Source organism: Octodon degus, unplaced genomic scaffold (genome assembly GCF_000260255.1).
Source record: "Octodon degus isolate 3935 unplaced genomic scaffold, OctDeg1.0 scaffold00076, whole genome shotgun sequence".
Lineage (NCBI taxonomy): Eukaryota > Metazoa > Chordata > Mammalia > Rodentia > Octodontidae > Octodon > Octodon degus.
This window is the reverse complement of record NW_004524652.1, coordinates 108,604-133,902: the sequence shown is the minus strand read 5'-3', so window position 1 is coordinate 133,902 and position 25,299 is coordinate 108,604. Positions and strand designations below refer to the sequence as shown.

Below are 25,299 nucleotides of genomic sequence, written 5' to 3'. Positions count from 1 at the left end.
TTGAGTCAGCAGTGGCTAGAAGCTCAGAAGAAGAAAGGAAATTTTATTGACCCTAGCATACCCCAGAGGGGTAATCTCCAAAACCTGAGGCCCTAATTACAGAGATGCTGTCTTCTTTATAGGGTGGCAAACAGAAGTTACAAGAACGAGGTAAGTTTTTAGCTGAAGCTTATGGTACAGTGGATATCTTGTAGTCGGCATTGTTATGTGTAGGGAAGTTATTTTTAGCACATTCACAGAACTTTGATGATTTAGCTGAGTTCAGTGTCATAGGAAAGAATGACTGCAACTTAATTGAGTAAAGTGGCTGCCATTAGATCAGGATTTCTGCTTCACTAGGATTATGAATTATGGGTGGGTGATTACTAAATCAGTCCACTGATTGGTTAGGCACTACTGTAATCCTCATAGCCTGGATATAATATAAAGGACAGAAAGAAGCTTGTCTCCTCCCCTCCCTTGCTTGCTTTGCTACTGTCTGCCTGTTGTGAATGGTTGTCCTCTGCCAAGCCACCCTGCCTCCGAGCCAAATGACTATGGACTAAAGCTTCTCTAATAAATAAAACTTTTCTCCTTTAACTTTAGGTGTTGGGTATTTTGTCTTAGCAATGAAAGCAAAGTAACTAAGACAGATTTTGGTACCAGTGAAATGAAGTCATTGCTGTGACTGTACCTATGTTTAGAAGCCTTTGGAGCTGGCATCTGGGAAGAGGAAAAGTTGGAACGGTTTGGAGATAACAATTGGAAGTACAACTAGAACTCCTCAGTCAGTACTTGATGGGAGGTTCTGGTTAGAGCTCAGAAAACCAGAATGCTGATGGAAATGATGCCAATAAAGACCACGCTTGGGGGCTGGTGAGATGGCTCAGTGGTGTAAAGCACCTACTTAGAACAAGCTAAGCTAAGCAAACACAGGAACTGTGGTTCAGTCCCCCAGCACCACATGCCAGCCAGCCCCGCCCCCTGGTGGGCTGAGCTGGCCACACACACACACACACACACACACACACACACACCCAAATAAATAAATAAATAAATGACCAGGCTTGGGAAGTTTCTTCTGGGAAGAAGGATTGCATTGGCTGTTGGACTCCAGAAATGTGTCTTACAACTTTGCAGAAAATTTGTCTGCATTTTGCTTGTGTCCAGAGATTTTGCTTAACACTATGGGTAGCAGATTAATTTTGCAGAAGCAATTTCAAGAAGTGTTGAGGAGTGGCATGGCAACTATTGGGTATTTTTGGTGAGATTTATGTTGAGAATTGGGGCCTGCCCTTTAGCTCAGATGTTTAAGTGGCTGCTTCAACAAAGCAGTCAGCCTCAGGTTGCTGTGGTTCGATCCCCACAACTCCAGCCAGCCAAACATGCCCTGAAGGCATTCTGAGCCAGCCCCCCACAAAAAAAAAATCCTAATGTTGAGAATTAAGAACAAAGAACCATGTGGAATTATTTAGAGCAGGGCCAGTCAGATAGCTCAGCGGATTAAAGCACCTGCTTAGGCAGATGCAGGGGCCAGGGTTTGATCCCCAGCTTGCCACTGAGACAGTGATTGAGACTAGGAGTGGTGGCAGAATCCCTATAATCCCAGTGCTTGGGAAGCTGAAAAGAAGAGGATTCCTACAAGTCCGATCTGTGTAGTGAGACTGTAAGATTCTGTACTAAATACATTTTTTAAAAAAGAGAATTATTTAAAGCATTTTGAATTTGACCAGAAAGGAGGCTCTAGTATAAAGTTGCAGCCTACAAAGACTGAACAGAGAGAAATTGGTTACTGGAAAGACTAGCAAGAAAAAGCCAGGTATGTCAAAAAGAGATAACAGAAAAGGTAGCCTGAGGACATCACAATAACCAGCAGGACTCCAGCCTTTGCAGCCTTAGCATCACAAAGGGAAAATAATTTGCTTTGAGAAGAGAGCCCAGTGCACCACGTTCTAGAATGGCAGCAGCCTAGATAATCTGTTCTCGGGATTGGGTCCAGAGTGCAGCAATCCAGGTACTCGACCCTTACAGCAGAGAGAGAAGGAAGCCTGGCTGCTGCTCTAGCTGGTGGCAGACCTCGGCATCATCCATGTGGTGCTGGTTTTAGGTGCATGGAGAATGCAAGACTTGTAGGGTGAGGAAGGTTTTCACTCAGACTTTAGGACAAGGCCCTGGAGACCAGGCATTGTGCCCCTGAGAGGGCAGTGTGTGAAGCTGTGAGTGTGAAGCCAGAAGTGTAGTGGAGACCCTGGAAATTCGGAGAAGGCAGGAATGTGGATCGAGGAAACCTGCAAGGAAGGAGAAGAGATGGCTGGCCCAAAAGAAAAGCTATGGGAGGTACGACCTGAGGCAGGGCTGTAGGTGCAGTCACTTTGGAGTTCACATTTTGCCACAGGTTGCCTTGGATGATGGATATGGAACTACAGCGCTTAATGTTTTCTCTGCTGGATTTTACACTTGATTTGGTCCCATTCCTTTGTATCTCCATTTGTAACTTTTAGAATGGAAATGTTTATCTTGTGCCTTTGAATGTTGGATGTTTTTAACTTTCTTTTCTCTTGTACAGGGCTTGCAGGTAAGTATCTCAAAGGAAACTTTGAACTTGGACTTTGTAGCAATGCTGAAACTGTTAGGACCTTGGAAACTCTTGGAGATTAACTAAATGCTGGTTATATAAAGGAATATACATTAATTTTGGGGGCCAAGAGCAGAATGTTACAGATTATATTTAGATGTCCCCCAAAAGCACCATGTAGTCATAGGTGGGGTTTTTTCAGAGGTAGCTGATTCTAAAGTGTGTGATTGATTCATGGTGCAGTGCCAGGATTAAGAGTGGGTGGGACTACCAATCAATTCACTGACTTGTTGGGCATTACCCTAATCCTCATGGCCTGGATACAATATAGGGAACAGAAAAGAGGCTTGTTTTTCCTCTCTCTTGCTTGTTTTGCTACTGTCTGCCTGCCGTGAATAGTTCTCCTCTGTGAAGCTACCCTGCCTTGGAGGACTGAAACCTCTACAAACTGATTTTTTATTTTAAAATATTTTATGTATTTATTTGATTATAGGGTCTTGCTACACAGTTTAGATTCATAGTAATCCTCTTGTCTCAGTTTCCCCAGTGCTGAGATTATAGGTGTGCACCACCACACCCAGTTTTGGGGCAGGCACTGTGCACCCAGCATTATGGGGCTGCCATGTATTTGGTACCATGGATTGAACCCAGGTCCTTGTGATTGCCAGGCAGGCACTTAGACCACATTGCTATCTCCCCAGCCCTTATAAAATGATTTAAATAAGCTTTCCCCCTTTAAGTTTGGGTGTTGGGTATTTTGTCTCAACAGTGAGAGAAAAGAAACTTAAGGTATGAGTACAGGGGCTGGTGAGATGGCTCAGTGGTCTAAAGCACCTACTGAGAACAAGCTTAGCAAACCACAGGGACCATGGTTCAATCCCCCAGCACCACATGCCAGCCAGCCCCCGTCCCCTGGTGGGCTGAGCTGGCCACACACATACACACACACACACAAATTAAAAAACAACAACAACAACAAAGATATGAGTACATCATTTTGTTTATCCAGTCATCTGTAGGTAGCTATACAGGATGTTTCTAGGATTTAGCTATTGTGAATTATAATTTGAGATTGTTGCTGTAAAGACTGATATCCAAGTATTGATGTGGTATGATGACTTGAACTCTTTGAAGGTATAGAACTCTCTATACCTAGCAAGGGTATAGCTGGGTTGCATGAAATTTTTAATTTCAGTTCTTTGAGAAATCTCTACACTGATTTCCATAATAGTTGTACTAGTTTGCATTCACACCAGCAGTGCAGGAGAATTCCTTTTTTGATGGCTGTAATTTTTAAAATGGAAAATGGTACTAACCAAGAGGTAGAAAAGTTGGAAACTTAAATCTTTCTGGTATGAATATAAAAGTGACACGACTGTTATGGTGATCCTTCATAATAGTCTGCTGATCCTTCAAAAAAGCTGAACAAGTTGAGCATGGTGGTTTATTTTGGTAATCTCACTGAGGCCCAGGCAGGACTATCACAAGATTGATCTCAGACTGGGCAGAATTGATCTCAGATTGATCTCTCTTTTAGAACCAAACATAAAAAAAAAAAGTACTGGGGCTGTAGCTCAGTGCAAAAGGCCCCAGGTTCATAAAACCATTTAACCGTAAGTATATGCCTGAAGTATTTGAAAATGCTCTTATACACCTATGTTCCTGGAAACATTATTCACAATAACTAAAAGTTGGAAACAATCCAGGTGTCCCTCAGCAGATGGATAAGCAATATGAATAAACAAAATGTGAAATATGTCCTTTTTGGAATATGATTGAGGCTTAAAGTTCTAATGTGCACCACAACATGGATGAACCTTGGAAGAGTCATGCTAGGCAAACTAAAGCGAGACAAAAGGACATGTGGGGGCTAGGGAGATAGCTCCGTGGCATAAGCACTTGCCTGGTAAGTGCAAGGTCCTGAGTTCAATCCCTAGTACCAAGGGGGTGGGTAAGGACACATGTTACAGGATTCCATGTACATGGAACATCTAGAAGGACAAATTTCTAGAGATGGAAAGTGCACCAAAGGTTACCAGGCTAGGAGAGGGGGTGGGGAATTTTTTCCTAATGGTTAGTTTCTGTTTGTAGTGACAATAAACAATTTGAAATTAATGCTGATAGTTGTACAGTATTGTGGATGTAATACCTCTGAAATGTATGCTTAACAGTGGTTAAAATGGCAAATTGTATGTTATTTATATTTTACCACTTTTTTTTTTTTTTTGTCTTTTTGATGCAGAGTCTCACTGGGCAGTCAAGAGTGGCCTTGAACTCAGTTTATAGCCAAGGCTGGTCTCAGACTTGCAGGATCCTTGTTTCAGCCCCCAGAGTGCTAGGATTACAAGCACCACCACACCTGGCTTACCACAGTTTTAAAAATTCTGTAATATACCAAGACCATCAAATTACAAACAAATAGGCCAGTTATAATATGTTGTATCTCAATAAAGCCATTAAAAAAAAACAAAGCACAATAAGGATATTGTCACACAAAAACAAAGAATTACAATAACAGACCCTCCTTATCAAGAATAGGAAACCAAACTAATGGAAATTGGGTCTGTAATCAAGGAATGGTCAATGGTAACTGTAAGATGTAAAAAAGTATGTATATATGTATGTACCTCAATATTTGAATTATTTTAAACAATTTTAAATATTTATTAGTACATGTGGTACATAATGATTATATTTATTGTGGGAAGTTGGCACATGTCTGTAACGTGTCCTAAATCTTTTAAAGATGAAAATGACTGTGTTAGTTTTCTATTTTGCTTAAATTTTCACAATGTGGCAAATTCAGAGAGCACTGTTAGCTCCCACCTGTTTAGTTCTGAAGCCTCTGAGGGGCTGAGGCCTAGGGACAGAGGTCAGTGAGCTCCTGAGACTTGAGTTCTGTTCTTCATCCTTGGGAGAATTTACTTGTGCTCACCCTTGGCAAGATTCCCTCCCCTGTCCCTCCTGCTGTGATGCCTGCCCAAACTGCTGAGCTGCTGGGACGGCTCACATCCTTGTCACCTGCACCTTGCATCCTCAAGCTGGCCGTGGGTCTTTATTTTCCTCATATACTTTAAGGTTCTGGCTTCCTTTGACCAGCAGGAGAGAACATGTTTCTTATATATATGCAGTGAGAAAGTTAGGTCAAGTTTTGTTTTTTATTTTTACTTTAAGAGAGGATGTGTAAGAACTTATGGTGCCAAATTTCATTTACTTCCAAATGAAATTTAGCAGGTATGCCATAGATTTAAGGAATGAAGTACAATTTATGTAATTCGTGTTTTTCTTCTGCAACTTTGTTTCTCAGGCCTCTCCTGTCACTTGAGAAAGTGTCCTGAAGACGAGACGGGCATGGAAACTGTGGTGCTGACATCCAGGTCCCAGGTACATTGGGCTGTTCTTGTTACCAGCTGGAAATCCCTTGTCAGAGGAACTTCAGAGATTGTCCCTCTGACACTGTTTAGGAGAGTAGAGCAATTGTTTTTCTTAATTTGTAATTGTGGTTTCACTTTCTTTATCAGTAGTGTAGGCACAGTTGGGTGGGCTCTCAAGATCCCACTGATGAATGAGTTGTGTCCTCACTGAGGTAGTTAGGCCAAAGCAAGGGATATGGTGTGTCTCACAGGCTGCCCTGACCCTTACTGTGCTGGTTGTGGTGCTGGCTGTGTGACTTCCTCTACAGGGAGCTCTGGCATGGAGGAGTGTGGGAACAACTTAGAAAGTTATCCAAGGATGACTGCAACTGAAGTAGAGCGCTCTGAGGACAGCATTAAGCGGCTGGTGACCTGGAGTTTCAAGGATGTAGACGCTGCACTTGTGCCTGTCCAGGCTCTTCTCAGGAGGCTCTTGTATGCAGTGTGGACAGGTGACCTGGGGAAACAGATGAGAGGAGAGCTAATGTTCTTGCTGTCTGCAGGGCTCAGCCCCATATCAGCATGCTTTGGGCAGCTCTTAGGTGTGTGCGCGTTGAATACCAGGAGATGTAAATAATTTTAATCTTAAGGAGAAAACTTGCTAAGGTGACATTTGTGCAGGGATATTAAGGATAACTTGTGGTTGTTCAAATCAGCATGAGAGGGGGCCCACCCATTAGCTCAGTTGTTTAAGTGCCTGCTTAAGCAAAGCACTCAGGCCCAGAATTCTGTGGTTTAATTCCTAGACCCTCATGCCCCGTTAAGGTATCCTGAGCAGGCCAAAAAAAAAAAAAAAATCCTTCAGATAAACATGAGATAACTGGATTCGCAAGGGCCTAGATTTCTGAGAGAGCAGAAATGTATGTGAAGATTTAAAGCAGCTCCAGCAGAAGAGAGGGGTGTGGGCTGCATGGGACTCCTGAGCAGGTTTGACTGACTGCAGCTCAAGTGCCGTGTTGGTGGGCTCAGTAAAGTGCCCCACAGCATACAGAGGGTGACAGGCAGCAGAAATGAAGCAAAGCTGTAACTGATAATGTCAGCAGAGACTAGGAGCTTGTAGAGCAGGCAAGCAGAGCTCTGGGAGGCAGGAGTACAAAGCGAGTGCTGCTGAGAAGTCGGGATACTGACTGAAAGTGAGTTCACAAGAAATCACCAGGCTTTGATCTGTCCTTCTCTTTTATTATGACAATTCTCAAAGATACACAAAATTGGAAAATTAGTTTGGTCTTTCAGGGTAGAAGAAGATAAGTAGTATATCTAAAATGTACTGGCAATAAGTATCTACAGTAAGTGAGCATTTTTTGCTGATCAGAATGTTCAGAATCAGCTGAGTACGTGGCACATGCCTATAATTTCAGCTACCAGAGAGGCTGAGATGGGAGGATTACAAATTCAGTGTTATCTTGGGCAACTTGGACTCTTCTCTCAAAATAAGAGCAATAAAAAGGACTGGGGATGTAGCTTAGTGGAGAGCTCCTTGCCCAGCATACAGAAGGCCTTGGGTTCATCCCACATTACCACGAAATGTAAGAAACATGAACAGACCAACTTCAAACTGCATTGTTTTGTAACTATTCATATGATGTAAAACCATAAACAAATAAATCAATAAATCACACTACTTATGATAGTTTTTCCAGGAAGAGGAGGTACATGCAACAGATTGCTAAAATACTATTGAAATTGTGATTCAGAGTATCTTCACACCATGTGTATTGTGTTGGTTTTGGTTTTTTTTTTGTTTTGTTTTGTAATTGGAATTGAACTCGGGATCTTGCACTTGCAAGGCAGGCATTGTGGCACTGAACTATCTCACTGGCCCCACTATACCCATCTTTGTCTTTCTATAAACTGATGGCAATGGATTGTGCTTTTTGCCCTTGTTGTCTTTAACATAATACTGTACTGTTCAGAGTAAATTTTATGTGTACATTGTACTTTGCAGCTAAGGAAACTAACTTTATGATGTTAAACAAAGCAAGCATTATCCAACCCCAAATTAAAAATACCCAAGTCTGAGCTGAGGCTTGTCTGGTTTCACATGTGGTTTTCAACCCCCCCCCCCTCTATCTTTCCTTTTAGTGCTACCCTTCCACCTGTGTTTCTCCTTAGGGTAATGCCAATAGCAAGAGGCCAAGATCTGGAGATGAATTACACAACACACGGGCAAGTATCTTAGGAAAAGTTAGCACCAACAAACAAGGTAATAACTCAAGGAAAGTAGCAGGCACCTTGTGATAGTGAGGTGGGGCATCATTACCTCTGGGCTGGAATGTGTGAAAACATTGATTTCTCCTCTTACAAACTGTTTTTCCACTGATATAACCTTTGTCATCAGAGGCTGTCTGCCCTTTGCCTCTCTGATTTATTTCTCCAATGGAGATTGCCAGCTGCAAATGGGAAGAAAGTTGCCAGCATGCTGGTAGTGTGCATCCCCTTAAGAATCACGGCCTCCATGAATCCAGATTCTGGTTTCAGACTGTGTGCCTGGGAATGGCAGGTAGAGAGGGACCCGGAAGGAGGAAGACATCCAGCACATTAAACCTCACAGAGCATTCCTTAAAGAACTTTGCATTGATTTTTAAACTTATATGCAGTAAAATCCTCTCCTTTTCTTGCACAATCCCGGGGACTGAATCCAGAGCCTTTACATTGAGCTATATCCCTAGCCCTTTGAATTCTTTTTGAGACAGGACCCTGCTGAGTTGCTAAGGCAGGACTCCATCTTGCAGTTCTCCTGCCTCAGCTTCCCAGAGTGCTAGGATTACAGACAGGCACCACCACAGCTGACTAAATCCTCTCATTTTGACCAATGCAAGTAGTTGTACAACCATTATTTCATTCAAGGTACGGATACATCAGCCCATCCCTTATCTGCTTCCCCTGTGTGTCAGTGCTTCCCTCTTTTGCAGCCCTTTGTAACTGGTGGTTATTCTCCATCCCTGGATTTTTTCTGTTCCAGAATGTCCTCTGAGCAGAATCCTATGGTGTACAGCCTATAGTTCTTCACATGGCATAATGTCTTTGAGATTCATCTGTTGTGCTGATCAGTAGCCTGTACTCTTTTTTTTTTTTTGGATTTGGTACAGGGGCTCACTACACAGCCTGGACCTGTAGTGGTCCCCCTATTTTCAGCTTCCCCAGCACTGGGATTACAGGTGTGCACCACCATTCCCAGTCTCGGTGGCTGGCTCAGCATACCTGGGGGTGGGGCCTGTGCAGCATATGTTGCCGGGGATCAAACCCTGGTCCCTGTGCTTGCCTAAGCAGGTGCCTAGTTTGCTGAGATATCTTGCCAGCCCTGCCTATACTTTTTATGGCTGAGTAAATTGCTATTGTGTGATGTAGCACACTTGTTTTGTGTTCTGTGTTAAGGATCTTTAGGTTCATTTTAGTGTGGGCAGCTACAGTTAAGGCCCCTTAACAGTTTTGTACACTTGCCTGTCAGTTTTGGTATGAGCATAAGTTTTCAGACTCTGAGTTGTCCTGCTGCAGTGTCCACCAAGGCTTGATCTCCAGGTTGGCCCATTTGGGAGGCAGTGGAGCCTTGAAGAGGGGAAGGCTGGTAGAAGGTCCTCGGGTCATTGCGGCTGTGCCCTTGAGGGGATTATAGGATCCTGGCCTCTTTTAAAAAATGTTTTAAATTAATTATTTAGTACAGGTCTCACTACACAGCTTAGATTCATAGTGATTCTCCTGTCTCAGCCTCCCCCGTGCTGGGATTACAGGTATGCACCACCATGCCTGGTTTCAGTGACTGGCACATTGCGCCCAGGGTATTGGGACTGGCACGGTATGTGGTACTAGGGATCAAACCTGGGTCCTTGTGCTTGCCAAGCAGGCTGTTAGACTGCCAAGCTGTCTCTCCAGCCCTCTCTTTACTTTTGGGACCCAGCCATAGGATGAATGGTGCGTCCTCTACACACTCCATGAGGTACTGTGCCATTCAGCTGACCTGACCATGGACCGAAGCCTCTAAAACTATGAGCCAAGTAAGCCTTTTTCCTTTTTAGATTATTACCTCAGGTATTTCATCATAATAACAGAAAACTGGTTAGCATGAGTCATATGGTAGAAGTCTACTTTTTTTTTTTGGTACTGGGGATTGAACTCAGGACCTTGTACTTACCAGGTAGGTGTTTATGCTACTGAGTTGTCTCTCTGGCTTAGTGAAACTATACTTAACTTTGTGAAAAATGTGCAGTATTTGTTAAGTATGAACCTACGCAATGAACCAGACCGGGTATTCTGATGTGAGTGATTTATTGGGTATAGCAAATGGGCAGGCTGTCTATCGGACCAAGACAGCAGCAAAGAAGGTAAGGCACAAGATTTTTAAGAGTAGGGAGGGTGCTTGTGATCTGGAACAGCGGAGGGAGAGCTGATCTTGGCAGGGCTACCTGGTTTGTGGTGGACTTTCGATATTAACAAAGGCATGTCTGTGGTTGCTTGCCCAGGTCAAAGTCAGGTGGACATTTTCTGTGGTTTTGGGTTTGGCTCTGTGTGGGGTCAAGGGGCAGAGAGTTTGGGGGTAGGGTGCCTGGGAGACGAAGAGGGAGAGTGTTTGGGGCAGGGTGCCTGGGAGACCAAGAGGGAGAGTGTTTGGGGCAGGGTGCCTGGGAGACTTTGCATCCTGACCTATCAGTATTTTTCAGAGTTGCTGTAGCATTTTGCATTCCCACAGTAGTGAGCATAAGTTGCACTTATTTTGCATCCTTTCAGGTGTTTGGTTTAAAAGTTTACAGATTTAGGGGCCAGGGAAATGGCTCAGTGGAATAAGTGCTTCCCTGGCAAGCACAAGGGTCTGAATTCAATCCCTGGTTCCACCAAAAAAAAAAAAACAAAAAAACCCCACAAAAACCAAAAGTTTACAGATTTAATAGGTGTCAAATCATATTTCACAGTGATATTGTTTTGTTTTTGTGAGATAAGGTCTCTTTATGCCGTTCTGGCTGACCTTGAACACACTCTGTGGCCTAGGCTGACCTCACACTTGCGTGGTCCTCCCGCCTTGGTCTCTGAAGTGCTGGAATTTAGGTCTGTGCCACTGTGCCTGGCATCTCACAGTAGCTTAACATCCATTTTATTGATGAAGAAAGAGGTGAGACTTTTTTTACCACCTGTGTGTCTTTGCTGAAATGTTTATTGTAATCTTTTGGTGAGCTTTTAACTAGTGTGTTATCTTGCCATCAAGCTTTGAGTTTCTTATGATGTCTGTCTGTCTGTCTGTCTGTCTGTCTGTCTGTCTACCTACCTACCTACCTATCTTGCTAAGACATGATTTGCAAATACTATCTCCCAGTCTTCTGACTTATCTCTTAATTCTCTTAGCATATCTTTTCCTTCCTTTCTTTCTTTCTTTCTTTCTTTCTTTCTTTCTTTCTTTCTTTTTTTTTTTTCTTTTTGTATTTTAGGGAAGGGTCTACAATGTGTTCAGGGTCTTACTACTAGATGAGACTTGTAGTGATCCACCTGTTTACAGCCTCCCAAGAGCTGGGATTACAGGTGCATGCCACCACGCCCAGTCTCAGTTGCCATCTCAGTGCGCCTTGGGGGCAAACTGTTCTAGCTTTTTGGATGTATGGTACATATCGTGTGTGACTCTAACATGCAATAGTACTCCCAAGCTTCTTGCTCCTGTATCCTACATAATTTTGAAGAATTGAAGAGAATACTAAGCCATCATAGTTCCTCAAGCTTCTGCTTTTTTTTTTTTTTTTACCATTCTTCTGTCATTCATAAGATGTCAGTTTCTTTTTGATGTCCTTTCCCTTCTTCATGAAGAACTTCCTATACCTCATCTTGCAGACCTCATCTCCTTACAACAAAGTACCAGTTTTACTTTGCATCAGTTTTTGTTTTGTTTTTTTTTTTTAGGGAAGGGTCTATTGGGTGTTCAGGGTCTCACTACTAGATCAGACTCAGTGATTCTCCTATTTACAGCCTCCCAAGTGCTGGGATTACAGGCATGTGTGACAATGCCCAGTCTCAATTTGCATCAGTTTTGAAAGACAGTCTCACCAGATATGGATATCCTGGCTTGAAAGTTCTTTTCTTTCAACCTTTAAAAACCATCATTTTCCCATGGTAAAACAAGTATACCAAAGATCTTCAGGGTCTTTGATGAGAAATCCTTATCACCCAAATGATTTTTTTTTTATGTATCAACTTTTTTTTATATAGCTAAGAAAGGCCTCACATCTGTATCTTGTTTCTTTGTCAAATTGTGGTGCTCTACTGATGTGTAATTTCCTAACTTTCTCGTTTTTTTAGGGAAAGTGTTTTTAGCATTTATCTTAAGTCAAATACCTGTTTCAGTATTGTCTTCTAAGTTTTGAGTAGTACCTATCAGCCTCCTTCCAATTTTCCTGCCTTGAATTAGGTTCCAAATTTAGCATATTGTAATATGGACTAAATTTTGGTATCTGATTCTCCCTCTCATAGCTGTTTAAAATAAGCTTGATTTGAATAAAAATGTTTCTGAACTGAAAGCACAATGCAGATTGAGATTTTGGACAGTGGGTACCTAACAGCTGTTCTTTAAGATCTTATCATCAAGGAGTATACTCCTCACTACTTCAGTAAGTTCTGGTTTGTGCTCTATCTCCACTCCAGGGCCACCAACCCAGTCTTTCCTATTGGGATCTGGGAAAGGGAGGGCAGATGTGTGCATCTGGCATACTACGCATATGTTTGGTGTTACAGACACCCGTGACATTCAAGGATGTGCTGGTGGACTTCACCAGGGAGGAGTGGAAGCTGCTGGATGCTGCTCAGCAGATCATGTACAAAGATGTGATGCTGGAGAACTATAAGAATCTGATTTCCTTGGGTAAGACTAACTTTCATTTTTGCAGCTGTGATTACTGTGGAACTTTGGCTCTTCATGGTTCAGAAGATGCAGATCTTGGTTAGGGAGATAGCTCAACAGTATAAGCACCGGCTGGCAGGTGGTTTGGTCTCTAGTACTGAATGCTGTGCTGGCCCTGTAATCCCAGGTGTGCTGTGCCAGCCACCAAAAGTGGACATGGTGGCGCACAGTGCTGAGGAGGCTGAGACAGAAGGATTGCTATGCATCTGAACTGTGTACTGAGACCCCATAATGAAAAAATATTTTTAAAAAGATATAGATATTGAAGTATGTATCAGAGTATAGGTGTGGGGTTCAGTGACCTAGTTTCTTTGAGCATAGAGCAGGGTTTTGTACTCCTGCTTTTATGGAAAAATAATTTATTGCGTTTTTAAAAATGTATGTTTCTTTTTGTTACTCTGCATCCTCCGATTATCCACTTTCCCCATGCTGTGGAGGGTTGGATCTTTTCTGAAGCCCTCCTGCTCTGAACCATGGTCTTTCGTCGTGAACAGGACATCAGCTTCCTAAGCCAGATGTGATCCTGCAGTTGGAGAACGAGGAGGAGCCCTGGCTGATGGAGAAAGGAATTTACCATGGGACACATCCAGGTGAGACCAATAGGAGCTGTCCCAGGGGGTGGCCCAGATGGCTCACGGGGTGCTAGAGCCTCTGGCTGTCCTCACAGGTCTTTGTTTCTGACAGAGGGGTGAGTTTATCTACCTTCTGTTTCTAGGTCTCCAGTCTCCTTTCTGTATTCCTGTAATGCACACATTTGCATGCAGAGACAAATGTACTTTACCTCTTCATTAAAATTGTCTTTCTATTGATACCTTTTGTAATGGCCGGGATTGGATATATTGCCCACAGAAGACCAAATTGAAGGAGTTACAAAGCCTTTATTAGTTTAGCCGGCAACCAATGTACTTCCCCCTCCAAACTGGGAAAACACAAAAGACCCAGTTCTTTGTTCCTTACCAGCTTATATAGTTTCTCTGTTACTATGGTGCTCAGGAAGGAATGTGGTACCCCATGTATCCTGCAGGTGTGGGGTTACATCAGGTGTGTGATGCCCCCTGTATCCTATAGGTGTGAGGTCTCGAGCAAAAGGATTTGTGGCTAAGCATGGGTAAATGGTCTGGCTCTTATTGCCCTTAATTAGTCCTGTCTCCTCATCTCCTACATGTTTTGAAGATTTGATAGGGCAGGGGAAGGAGTAAGGGATGAGGAAATTTAGGCAAGGCTAAAAGGGAAGGTGGTTTGGCCCAGATGTCTTCTATACAAATACTTTAGGCAGGGATCAAACTACATTGAATTCTGCCTCAGTCTCTCTTACTTTTTTTTTTTTTTTTTCAATTTTATTGAGAAACAGATAGCAATGAGACAGTTTCAAATCTGATTAGTAGGGTAGTTTCAATAATTAATACACTGCATATTGTTGTCTTAGTTTTGTTTTTTTGTTTTTTTTCCAGAACTGGGGATTGAACTCAGGCCCTTGTACTTGCCAGGCAAGTGCTTATTCTACTGAGCTATCTCCCTGGCCCTGGTCTCTCTTACTTCTAAGGTGAATAGAAGATTATGCTAGATGCCATCCTTTACACTTTGTTTCAGTAGTATTTTTTTTCCCTGATATTTACCTTGAATTGTAACATCCACACTCTCTCATATATGAAGAGTATTTATGGGAATCATGTCTGGTGTCTTTTTTGTTTCTCGTGTGGCCCTTTCCTATAGCTCAGCTTATTCCTGGAATTTCAGCAGGGAGATTTTGTCATTTGGCCTGTTCTTTGTAAAACTGCTACAAAGAGCCTGTAGGTTCCAACTGGCTGGACTCTGCTTCTGTTATAGAATTGTAACTCTCAAAAGTACCTGCATTTCCCACTATAGCTCATCATTTAATATTTTTTTCACTTACTCACTTTTTAAAAAAGTGTATTTGGTTGCTGCAGGGTCCCACCACACAGCTTGGACTCATGGTGAACCTCCTGCTTTCAGCCTCCCCAGCGCTGGGATTTCAGGCATGTGCCACTACGCCTGGACTGTGGCCAGCTCAGCTTGCCCTGGGGTTGGGTTGGTGTGGCATATGGTGCCAGGGATCAAACCACAGTCTGTAGGATAAACAGAAGTCCTAGCCAGCTCTCTACATAACAATACAAGGAAATAGGGTCAGGCTCAGTCAGAATGGAGACAGTCGCTCTTCTTTCAAGGAGAGCTGCTCAGGTGGTCCTCTACAACAGTCCCTGCGCTTGCCTAAGTTTGCCTAAGCAGACACTAGTCCACTGAGCTATATTGCCAGCCTATTTATTTATTTATTTATTTATGGCAGAACCAGGGATTGAACTCAGGCTCTCTTGCGCTGCCATGGAAGTGCTTATTCCACTGAGCCACCTCCTCAGCCCCTCCCCACATTTTTTTAATGTCATCATTCCTAAAATTTTTTCCCAAGTTGCATGTGTGTATCTATGCATGCAAAATACTAGCTTTCTTAGATAAACAATAGGGAGTCATCTCTCCATTTCCACTCCTTTATTCTCTGTAAGCACTCTTCTGCTGTTTCACAACATGGCCTTGGCGTCCCTCTCAGCATCTTAGAAGCTGTTGTCTGCATCATATTGCCGACAACCCACTGCTTGCTGTGTGGGACAGCCAGGCAGGACCTGTGCCAGTGACCCCATGTATGTTCACATGGCATGTGTAGCCTCCAAGCCCAGTGTAGTCCGGCCATCCTAGAGTGATCTGCCGTTGGTTCTTTTTATTCCTTCAGAATCTAATGGGCACGGTGTCAGGCTTTTCCCTGCATCTCAAGTCGTCCCAGCCTTACTTTTCCCATGAGTTTACTTTCAGGTTCTTTCTTAGTGAAGCCATATATGACCTCAAATACAGGCCTGTTCCCTGTCTGAGCTTCTATTCAGGTTGTCTCTATTTTGAAATATCATAAGACACTTTTGAGATTTTTACATTTGATTTTCAGGTATGTGATTATATTAAAATTTTTTATCGAAGGCAGGTCCTTTAGTATCATACTAATGAGAACATGATCTGTCAACTGCTTTGGGCCCTGGGAGGGAAGATTGTTTTAGTAACCCTCCTGCCTTGTTGCCTTCCTGCCTTCTATGCCTTCCATTTTGTGTTCCATTCATTCAGCAGACTTTCCTGGATGTCAGATGACAAGTCTGTAAAAGTAACAATCATTAACTAGGTCCAGCAGTTTATATTTTTACTGTAGCATTGTGGTCAAAAGACATAATGAAGCCCCAAGTGTTTAAATGCATGGGATTTAGAGAATTCTACAAGTCCCTGTGAACTTCAATATCTAAATGAACAGGATGAAGACAGTGAGTTGATTGATGGGTGCTGCAGAGTTCAACAATAGTATATTCGTGTTTGTGTTTTATGGTAAATTGGAGTTTTTTTTTTTTTTTTTTTTTTGTGGAACCAGGGATTGAACTCAGGCCCTTGTGCTTGCCAGGGAAGCACTCATTATACTGAGCCATCTCCCCGGCCCCAAGATTTTTGGATTCTAGTGAAAGAAAGCATCCCCTCATGCCTCCAGCAGTTTCACAGCCTCTCCTCATGTTTATTTTAAGTCTTCTACTTGGGATTTGTAATTTAAAAACTTCTTTATGGGATTCTCTGTTCTTTTGGACAGAAGTGGAAAGGGTAAAATCATTAGGATAGTGTAGAAAAATGGAACTAACTAAGTTAGGAATGAGAATTAGAGCTGCTGGGCTGCAATTGTGCAAGGTAGTTAGTCAAGATCATGGTCTGGCACAGAGCTTATTCATCAGGTGTATTGGTTTCTGTGAGCTGCGATATGAAAAGTATTGGGGTGGTGTAATGCCTTGTGTCTAGTTGTCCCCCCCAAAGTCTCATGCAGTCATTGAGTGGCTTCTAGAGTTTGTGATTAATTCATGATCCAGTGTGGGGATTATGGGTGTGAGTGCTACACCCACCCAGGGGTGGATAGCCTGAATATGATATAAGGAAGGAAGAGAGGCTTGCTCGCTATCACAGCAGCTGTTCCTTCCTTTGCTCTTTGCTTTTTGCCACAACTATAACTGCTTCCCTCTGCGATGTGCTGTTCTACCTTGGAGCCAGCTGAGTATGGACTGAAACCTTGACAAACTGTGAGCTAAAAAACCTTTCATTCCTTAATATTGGGTGTCAGATATCTTGTCCCAGCAACAAGAAAAAAGTAACTGAGACAATTTGGTGCTGAGAAATGGGGTTGTTGCTATGATTATACCTGACTATGTTTTTCAAGAGCCTTTGGGAATGGCTTATGGGAAGAGATAGAAAAGATTTGGAGATGTCACCTGAAAGAAAAGCACTGGAATGCCTTCAGTTGTTCTGTATGGGAGATTCTGGTCAGAGCTTAGAAGACCAGAATGCTCATAGAAATCCTGCCTGTAAAGACCAGGCTGGGGAGGTTTCTCTCTCTCTCTCTTACTTGCTTTCTTTCTGTTTTTAATTTTTGCAGAACCAGGGATTGAACTCAGGCCCTTGTGCTTGCCAGGGAAGCGCTTATTCCACTGAGACATCTCCCCGGCCCAGGGGAGGTTTCTTCTGGGAAAGAGTACTATATTGGTTGTTGGACTCCAGATGATGTATATTGACAGAAAATTTGTCTGCATGTTGCTTGTGTCTAAAGACTGCCTGAGACTGAGATTAAGTGTGGCAGACTGGTTAATCTGGCAAAAGAAATTTCAAGGCAGTTGAATGTTGAGGCACTGCCATGGTGGTTGTTGGGGCTTTTTAGTCAGATTTATGTTCAGAATCAAGAGCAAAGAACCCAGCAGAATTTCTTTCTTTTTTTCTTTTTCTTTTTTTAAATTAATTTTATTGAGAAACCAAGAGCAATGAGACAGTTTCAAAACTGATTAGTAGGACAGTTTCATTAATTAATACATTGCATATTATTGTTTTCATAGGGGCTATACTTCCCTTTGCTTTTTTTTTTTTTTTTTTTTTTGTAGTACTGGGGATTGAACTCAGGACCTTGTGCTTGCCAGGCAGGCACCTATTCTACTGAGCTATCTCCCTGGCCCTAGGATTTTTTAAAAACATTGTGAGTTCAGCCAGAAAGGAAGCATCAGTAAAGCTGTGGACCGCAAAGATAGAGCTGAGAGGGTCTCCACTGGTGAGAAGGAATAAAAGAATACAAAAGATGGCCTGAGGGCATCACAAGAAGCAGCAAGTCTCTACGCTTTGCAGCCTCAAAACTGCAAAAGTGAAAGACTTTCCTTTGAGGAGAATGCTGTGGAGAGACATGTTTCAGAATGGTGGAGGCATAGAGAATTTTTTCCTCAGAATCAGGGTCAGAGTGCTCAGCCATCCAAGTACTTGAACCCTACAGCCAAGAGAGAAGAAAACCTGGCTACTGATCCAGCTGGCAGCAGACCTTGGCATCATCTGTATGTCACTGGCTTTAGGCACATGAAAAATGCAAGACATTCTGAGGCTAAGAAAGCTTCCACTTAGATCTTAAAAGGCTTGGGAGTCCAAGCAGTGTGCCTCCGGGAGGGCGGTGTGTGAAGTTGTGAGTGTGAAGTGTATAGTTCAGTGGAGACCCTAGAAGTTTGGAAAAGCCAGGAACATGGATCACCTAAGGAAAGTTGCAAGGAGGAAGCTTATTAGGCCCATCAGAGAGGCTATGGGAGCTACAACCCCCAGAAGTGCCATAGGGGCAGAGCCATGTAAGGCTTTTGGAGCTCACAGCTCATCAGAGATTGTATCAGATGTCCACCTGCTCTCCTAGGTTTTGGACTTGCTTTGGTCTCAATGCTTTGTATCCCATTTGTAACTTTTGCAGTGGTAATGTTTATCTTGTGCCATTGAATGTTGGGAGTGTTTAACTTTTCATTTGTACATGAACTCATATCTAAGAGTTTGCCTTAACTTTTGGAGGAAACTTGGGAATTGGGCTTTTCATCAGTGCTGAAACTGTTAGGGCTTTGGAAACTCTTACAGCTGGACTAAACTGCCTTTTGCATGAAGGGATGTGCATGAATCTTTGGGGTCCAGGGGCAGAATGTTATGGTTTGTGTCTAGTTGTCCCCTCAAAGCCTCATGCAGTCACTGGGGTGGCTTCTAGAGTTTGTGTTTAATTCATGATCCAGTATGGGGATTATGGGTGTGCTGTATCCACACTGGGCTGGATAGCCTGAATACAATATACAGAAGGCAGAGAGAGCTTTGCTAGCTGTTGCAGCTGCTGTTTCTCTCTTTGCTTTTTTCTTTTTTCTGCCACCATGAACTCTTGCCCTCTGCCATATGCCACTCTACCTTGGAGCCAGCTGAGTATGGACTGAAACCTCGACAAACTGTGACCTAAATAAACCTTTCCTTCTTTAATTTTGTGTGCTGGGTATTTTGTCCCAGCAATGAGAGAAATAACTGAGAAAGTCAGAGATATAGCCCAGTGGCAAAGCACCTGCCTGGCAAACATAAGGTTATGAATTTGATTCCAAGTACATTAAAAAAAAGAATATTGAGTATCTCTACTGAAAATCTGAAATAAAATGCTACAAAATCTCAAACCGAGTACTGTTATGCCACAAGTGGAAAGGCCCACACCTCATTGCATGTGACTGATCAAAATCTAAATGAAGGTGCACAACACACATTTTTTTCAGTCTCCAAGTGAAAAAGAAGACCCTTCCACCCTCTTAAGCTGTGATAATATCTTTTCTATGCATTTCCATATTGTCCTTCACAAACACATTCATCAGGATGCCCACTCTGTGTACAATGATGGCAGTGTTGCATGTATTTCCTACAGAGACTTAGAGTAAGCATCTGTCTTCAGTCTGAGAAAGTGGTGACAGTGCAAAGAATGACTAGGTTGGCAAATGATTGAGTTCATCAGGGGCGACTTACAGAGCAGTTGTGTACTTTGAGATTGAAGCACTACTGCGGCTGCCAGTCCCTCTGTGCTAAATGGGTGCCATTGTAGAGCACTGAATAAAACAGCAAAAGCAGGATCAAAAGCAGGAAGGGTTCTTGGGAAGAGTTGTACTCCCTTCCTGTCCTGGCCTTAGTGGGAAAGCCTGCCAGCGGCACTGGTGAATGACCTCGTGTTGCAGTCTGGCAGACTGTTTCAGGATCTGATGTACCACAGATAGATGTGTACCACAAGGTTGAGTTACTTTGGTTAGGGTGCAGAAGCAAGTTCTTAGTGTGATTGGGTTCCCCATATTCTCTACATGGGGCCAAGATCTAAGTAAATTCCTGTGATTTTTGCTTATTTTCTGTTCTGTGGTGTAAAGATACTGAAAACATCACAAAAAAGTTTGCAGATACTCCTGTGGATGTAATAAGAAAAAGAGGAAGCATTTGTACTTACAACACAGAAGATCAAGCTGCTTAAGAAACTAAATGGTAATATAAGCATGAACTACCTTACACAAAGGTCTGGTGTTGAAATGACCTGCAGAAACAGAAAGATAAATTGTTGAAGCTTTGCATTGAAAGTGGTGAACAGAAGTTAATGAAAAGTATAAAAACTGAAAATACATAAATCTAAAAATGAAGACTCCCGCAGCATATCAAAAGGATGCATCAGCATCAGTGAACATGTGCCACTAAGTGGTTTGCTGACCATGGAAAACTGTGAAATAATACATTGGTTCAAGGTGTTTTGTACATCCTTAATCTGACACTCACCAGCAGTAGTGCTTATGTCATGTACTGTCCTCACATCTGATTCATTATTTGTTATGTCGGTACAGCATCTTACTGTCACTCAAGAGTATTTGTAAAGGACTTTCTTAAACAGTGTGCTAGGGCTGGAGAGATGGCTCAGTGGTCTAAAGCACCTACTTAGAACAAGCTTAGCAAAGCACAGGGACCGCGGTTCAATCCCCAGCACCACATGCCAGCCACCCCTGCCCCCTGGTGGGCTGAGCTGGCCACACACACACACAAATAAATAAATAAATAAAATAAAAAAAAAATAAACTTAAACAGTGTGCTAGCAGCAGTGATCAGATACATGAGTGTGGAAGATTTTCAGATGGAGTTTAGCACAATGATATATTCTAGGTTTTTTTTTCTTTTACTCTTTTTGTTGTTTTTCAAGGTTCCAGTGTATGTCATGTCTTACTGCTAAGTACTTATGTGTGAGTTAGAATAAGAAAATGATTGCTTATCAGAAGCTTACAAATTCAGGAACCACGCATGGCAGTGAGTGTTGTGCAGAGGTGGTACCGCAGCCAGCGAGGGCCTTCTGAGGTGACTGCTGCTCATTGAAAGAACAACAGCAGGCACAGCATAGAGCAGGCGGCTGAGTGCTGGTGTGAGGCCCTTGCTCCCTCATGGTCCAGGGTGTGCAGTCTTTGTCATGCACAGAATTACTCAAAATACTGCAGAAAGTTTTATTCAGGCTATATGTATAAAGTATAAATGAAACCTCAATTAATTTTGTGCTTAATTTCGGTCCCATCCCAAAGATCATCTCATTATTATATGCATGTATATATTTTAAAGAGAATTAAAAATCTAAAAAGAACTATGGAATTTCAAAATACAATGATAGAAAAGTAAATGATTGTTATATTGCATATTGTTATCTTCAAAGTAGTTACTCAGATTACCAGATATAGGCATGTAATTTTGATCAAATAATATCAGTACTAACTGTTCCTTTCAATGAATGACTGATGCTCTAAAACTTAAAACTACACAGACAAACACTCGGGGTTGACAAGACTATGCCTGGGCAGCAGCAGCTTCAACCAATAAAAAAAAAGAGTAGGAAAGAGACCCCTGGAGTCTGACCCATATTCGCCTAGGCTTTTTGCCTCTCTGCTAATTTGTTTCTCAATTTTTTTGTATACAGTGTTTCATAACTAATGTAGAAAAGAACATTATTTATGCAGCACCAATTCTTTTTACATAAACGGGACTGTGCTGTATCCTCCAACAAAGATACAGTTAAGCCCTCATCCTCAGTATCTCATAATGCGGCCTTTGAAAGTAAGATCAATGCAGATGTCATGGATGGGGATTGCCCTAATCCAACAGGACTAGTGTCCTTGTAACAAAAGAGAAGACACGCAAACAGACAGAGTTGCCATCTGAAGATGGGGGCTGAGACTGGGATGACACATCCACAAGTCAAAGTTTGTGGGGTTACCAGATACTCACCTAGAGGTTTACGTGCCCTTTTTATTATTGTAATTGTTTTTAATCTTGATGTCTATACAAGTCATTTTTTTCTCTATAACAAAACATCCACCATAAATAAATAACTTAAAAAAGATTTGTTTTGACTGAGAGTTATGAATTTTTCAAGCTATAAATTATTGCTATCCCTCTTAGGTCAGACCTGTGGCCTTTCTGTACTGTTTTTGTGCCTTTTGTGTGTATAGTCCCTCATGCACTTATTGCTTACTGCTCCATCTGTCCCTTTGTCCTTATTCATTGAGATTATTAAACCATACTTGAAAACAGCCCTACATGGGTTTTTGTTCTTTGGCTCCACATACATTCTATCATTTTTTACACTAATCCTTTGTTTAATTATACAAAGCTTTTTCTTTTCTTTTAGATTCAGACACGACAGCTGAAATTAAATCATCAGTTTCCAGAAAGAGCATTTCTAAAGACAAACAATCCTTTGACATTAAAATGGAAGGGGTCTCAAGGAATGATCTTTGGTATTTGTCACTAGAAGATGTCTGGAAATGTGACAAGCAGATGGGCAAATATCATGGTAGCCAAGAAAGACATATGAGGCAAGTGGCATTCACCCAGAAGAAAGTACTTATTCAAGAGAAAGCCTGTGAAAGTGGTAAATATGAAGAAAGCTGTCTTCTCCCTGCTCAGCTAGTACTGAGAGAGTATTTCCATAGACGTAGCTCACATGCTAAAAGTTTAAAGCATGATTTACTGTTTAATGGGCACCAGGAAAACTGTGCAGGTAGCAGTAATGAATGTGGCCAAACTTTCTATCAAAACATTCATCTTATTCAATTTGCACGAACTCACATTGGAGATAAATCCTACCAGTGCTCTGATAATGACATCTCTCTTGCTTCTGTTGCATGCCTTGATGCGTCAAAGGGTATGCACAGAGAGAAACCCTATGAATGTAAGGAGTGTGGAAAATTCTTCAGCTGGCGCTCTAATCTTACCAGGCACCAACTTATTCACACTGGAGAAAAGCCCTATGAATGTAAAGAATGTGGAAAGTCTTTTAGCCGAAGTTCCCATCTAATTGGACATCAAAAGACTCACACTGGTGAGGAGCCATATGAATGCAAAGAGTGTGGGAAGTCCTTCAGCTGGTTTTCGCATCTTGTTACCCACCAAAGAACTCACACAGGTGACAAACTTTACACATGCAATCAATGTGGGAAAGCGTTTGTACATAGCTCCCGGCTTATCCGGCATCAGAGGACTCACACTGGAGAGAAACCTTATGAGTGTCCTGAGTGTGGGAAGTCATTCCGACAGAGCACACATCTCATTCTGCATCAGAGAACACATGTCAGGGTGAAGCCCTATGAATGTAATGAATGTGGGAAGTCTTACAGTCAGAGGTCTCACCTTGTTGTGCACCACAGAATTCACACTGGACTGAAGCCTTTTGAATGTAAAGATTGTGGAAAGTGTTTTAGTCGAAGTTCTCATCTTTTCTCACATCAGAGAACCCACACTGGAGAGAAACCATATGAATGTCATGATTGTGGGAAATCCTTCAGCCAAAGTTCTGCCCTCATTGTACATCAAAGAATTCATACTGGAGAGAAGCCCTATGGCTGTTGTCAGTGTGGCAAAGCCTTCATTCGGAAGAATGATCTCATTAAACACCAGAGAATTCATATTGGAGAGGAGGCCTATAAGTGTAATCAGTGTGACATTATCTTTAGCCAGCACTCTCCATTTGTTGTCCATCAGATAGCACATACTGGGGAGCAGTTCCTCATGTGTAATCAGTGTGGTACAGCACTAGTTAGTAGCCGCTCTCTTATTGGATACCAGACAAATCACCTGAGAAAGGCCGCTTACTAGTGCAAGGAATACAGAACATGCTTCTCTAAGAACTGTAATTTTACATTGGAGAACTTCTCATGGAGAGAAGTTGTGCAGATGGAATATGTGTGGAAATGCTTTCAGTCTTGTTACTACCCTATTGCATTCTATCAAATTCATCCAGGGGGGCACACATTTCATTCCAGGACATAAATATATTAGACTTTCCACAAACTCCCACTAAAGTTCTTGGCCTGGGTACATGCTTGACTAAGGCTTAAATGCTAGTTTCTGAGAAGAAAGTGTTAAGTAGGTGAATTGTTGAGTGATAATACATCTTTATTATTCAGAGAGCTAAGTGGATATGGCAGGGTAGTCAAATATATTGTTGAGAATAAAATATAGTTACTGTAGCAATAGATAGTAAAATTCCAGTGAATTAATGTGCCACTGTGTACTTGATTGTGCTTGTCTTCTAGATACTTAGAGTTCAGGGATTTTGTTTATTTGTTTGTTTCTTATATGAATTACATTCTGGATAATAGGGTAATCTCTATAAAACCATTCATACATCCACACTACTAGTAATATTCATTTTAAAAATATATTTGCATGTGGGCAAGAATTGAGGAAATAGTATATATATATATAAATGAGTCAAACCGATTTGTTAGATAATGGGACTATGAATGAGTATTCCAGCATATTCGGTATTGATGAACTAGTTAAGGCATTCAAAAACACTCAAGAAGGATATCTAGTTTCTTTTTCTTCAAAGACGCTTAACCACCTGCTACAAACTTTCCTATTGTGAGCTGTTTGGTGTCATAGAATTCTACTTTAGAGAGATGAGGATAAAGGCTCCTGAGAATTTGAAAGTAGTACTTCTCTGTAAGTGGAGAATGAGGGGAGGTTGAACATGTGGACACATGGTTGGATAGGGGTCTGTTTGAGATCAGGAACCTATGCAGTATTTGCAGCAGATGTGCTCATGTGTTAAGCAAAACATTGCTCAAGAACAGTGCTTCTTCCTTGGGGATGGTCTTTCATCTTTATAAAGGAAAGACACAGTTGAAATACTGCTTTAATCCCTTGGTAACCTAGTGATCATGTGCATCTGCTGGGCTTCTCTGTCCTAAACTAAAGATAAGCTCTTTTGAACATTAGAGGTAATGGTAGCACTTATGGCATGATTGTGGTCAGTGTCAAGTGAGTAAACATAAACAGTTTGGCATATGCCAAATTCTTTATCATTATTAGTTGTGTTTGTTCATATTCTTGTTGTCCACCCTGATGTCTGTCCTTTGTCTCTAATCTGCTTCTGTTTATTGAGCTCTTACTTTCTATTTTTTAAATTTTTTTTAAACTTTATTTGTGTGTGTGTGGCCAGCTCAGCCCACCAGGGGGCGGCACTGGCTGGCATGTGGTGCTGGGGGATTGAACCGTGGTCCATGTGCTTTGCTGAGCTTGTTCTAAGTAGGTGCTTTAGACCACTGAGCCATCTC

General features: G+C 42.0%; 1 protein-coding gene across 1 annotated transcript; it reads left to right on the top strand.

Annotated features, from left to right (window-relative positions):
- Positions 1–5,848: 5,848 nt before the first annotated feature.
- Znf10 (zinc finger protein 10) lies at positions 5,849–24,820 on the top strand. The gene is made up of 4 exons (XM_023720567.1): positions 5,849–5,938; positions 12,673–12,799; positions 13,333–13,428; positions 22,368–24,820. Exons 1-4 carry the CDS (start codon positions 5,906–5,908, stop codon positions 23,831–23,833), a joined length of 1,722 nt encoding a protein of 573 aa, XP_023576335.1. The 5' UTR covers positions 5,849–5,905; the 3' UTR covers positions 23,834–24,820.
- The last annotated feature ends 479 nt before the right edge of the window (positions 24,821–25,299 follow it).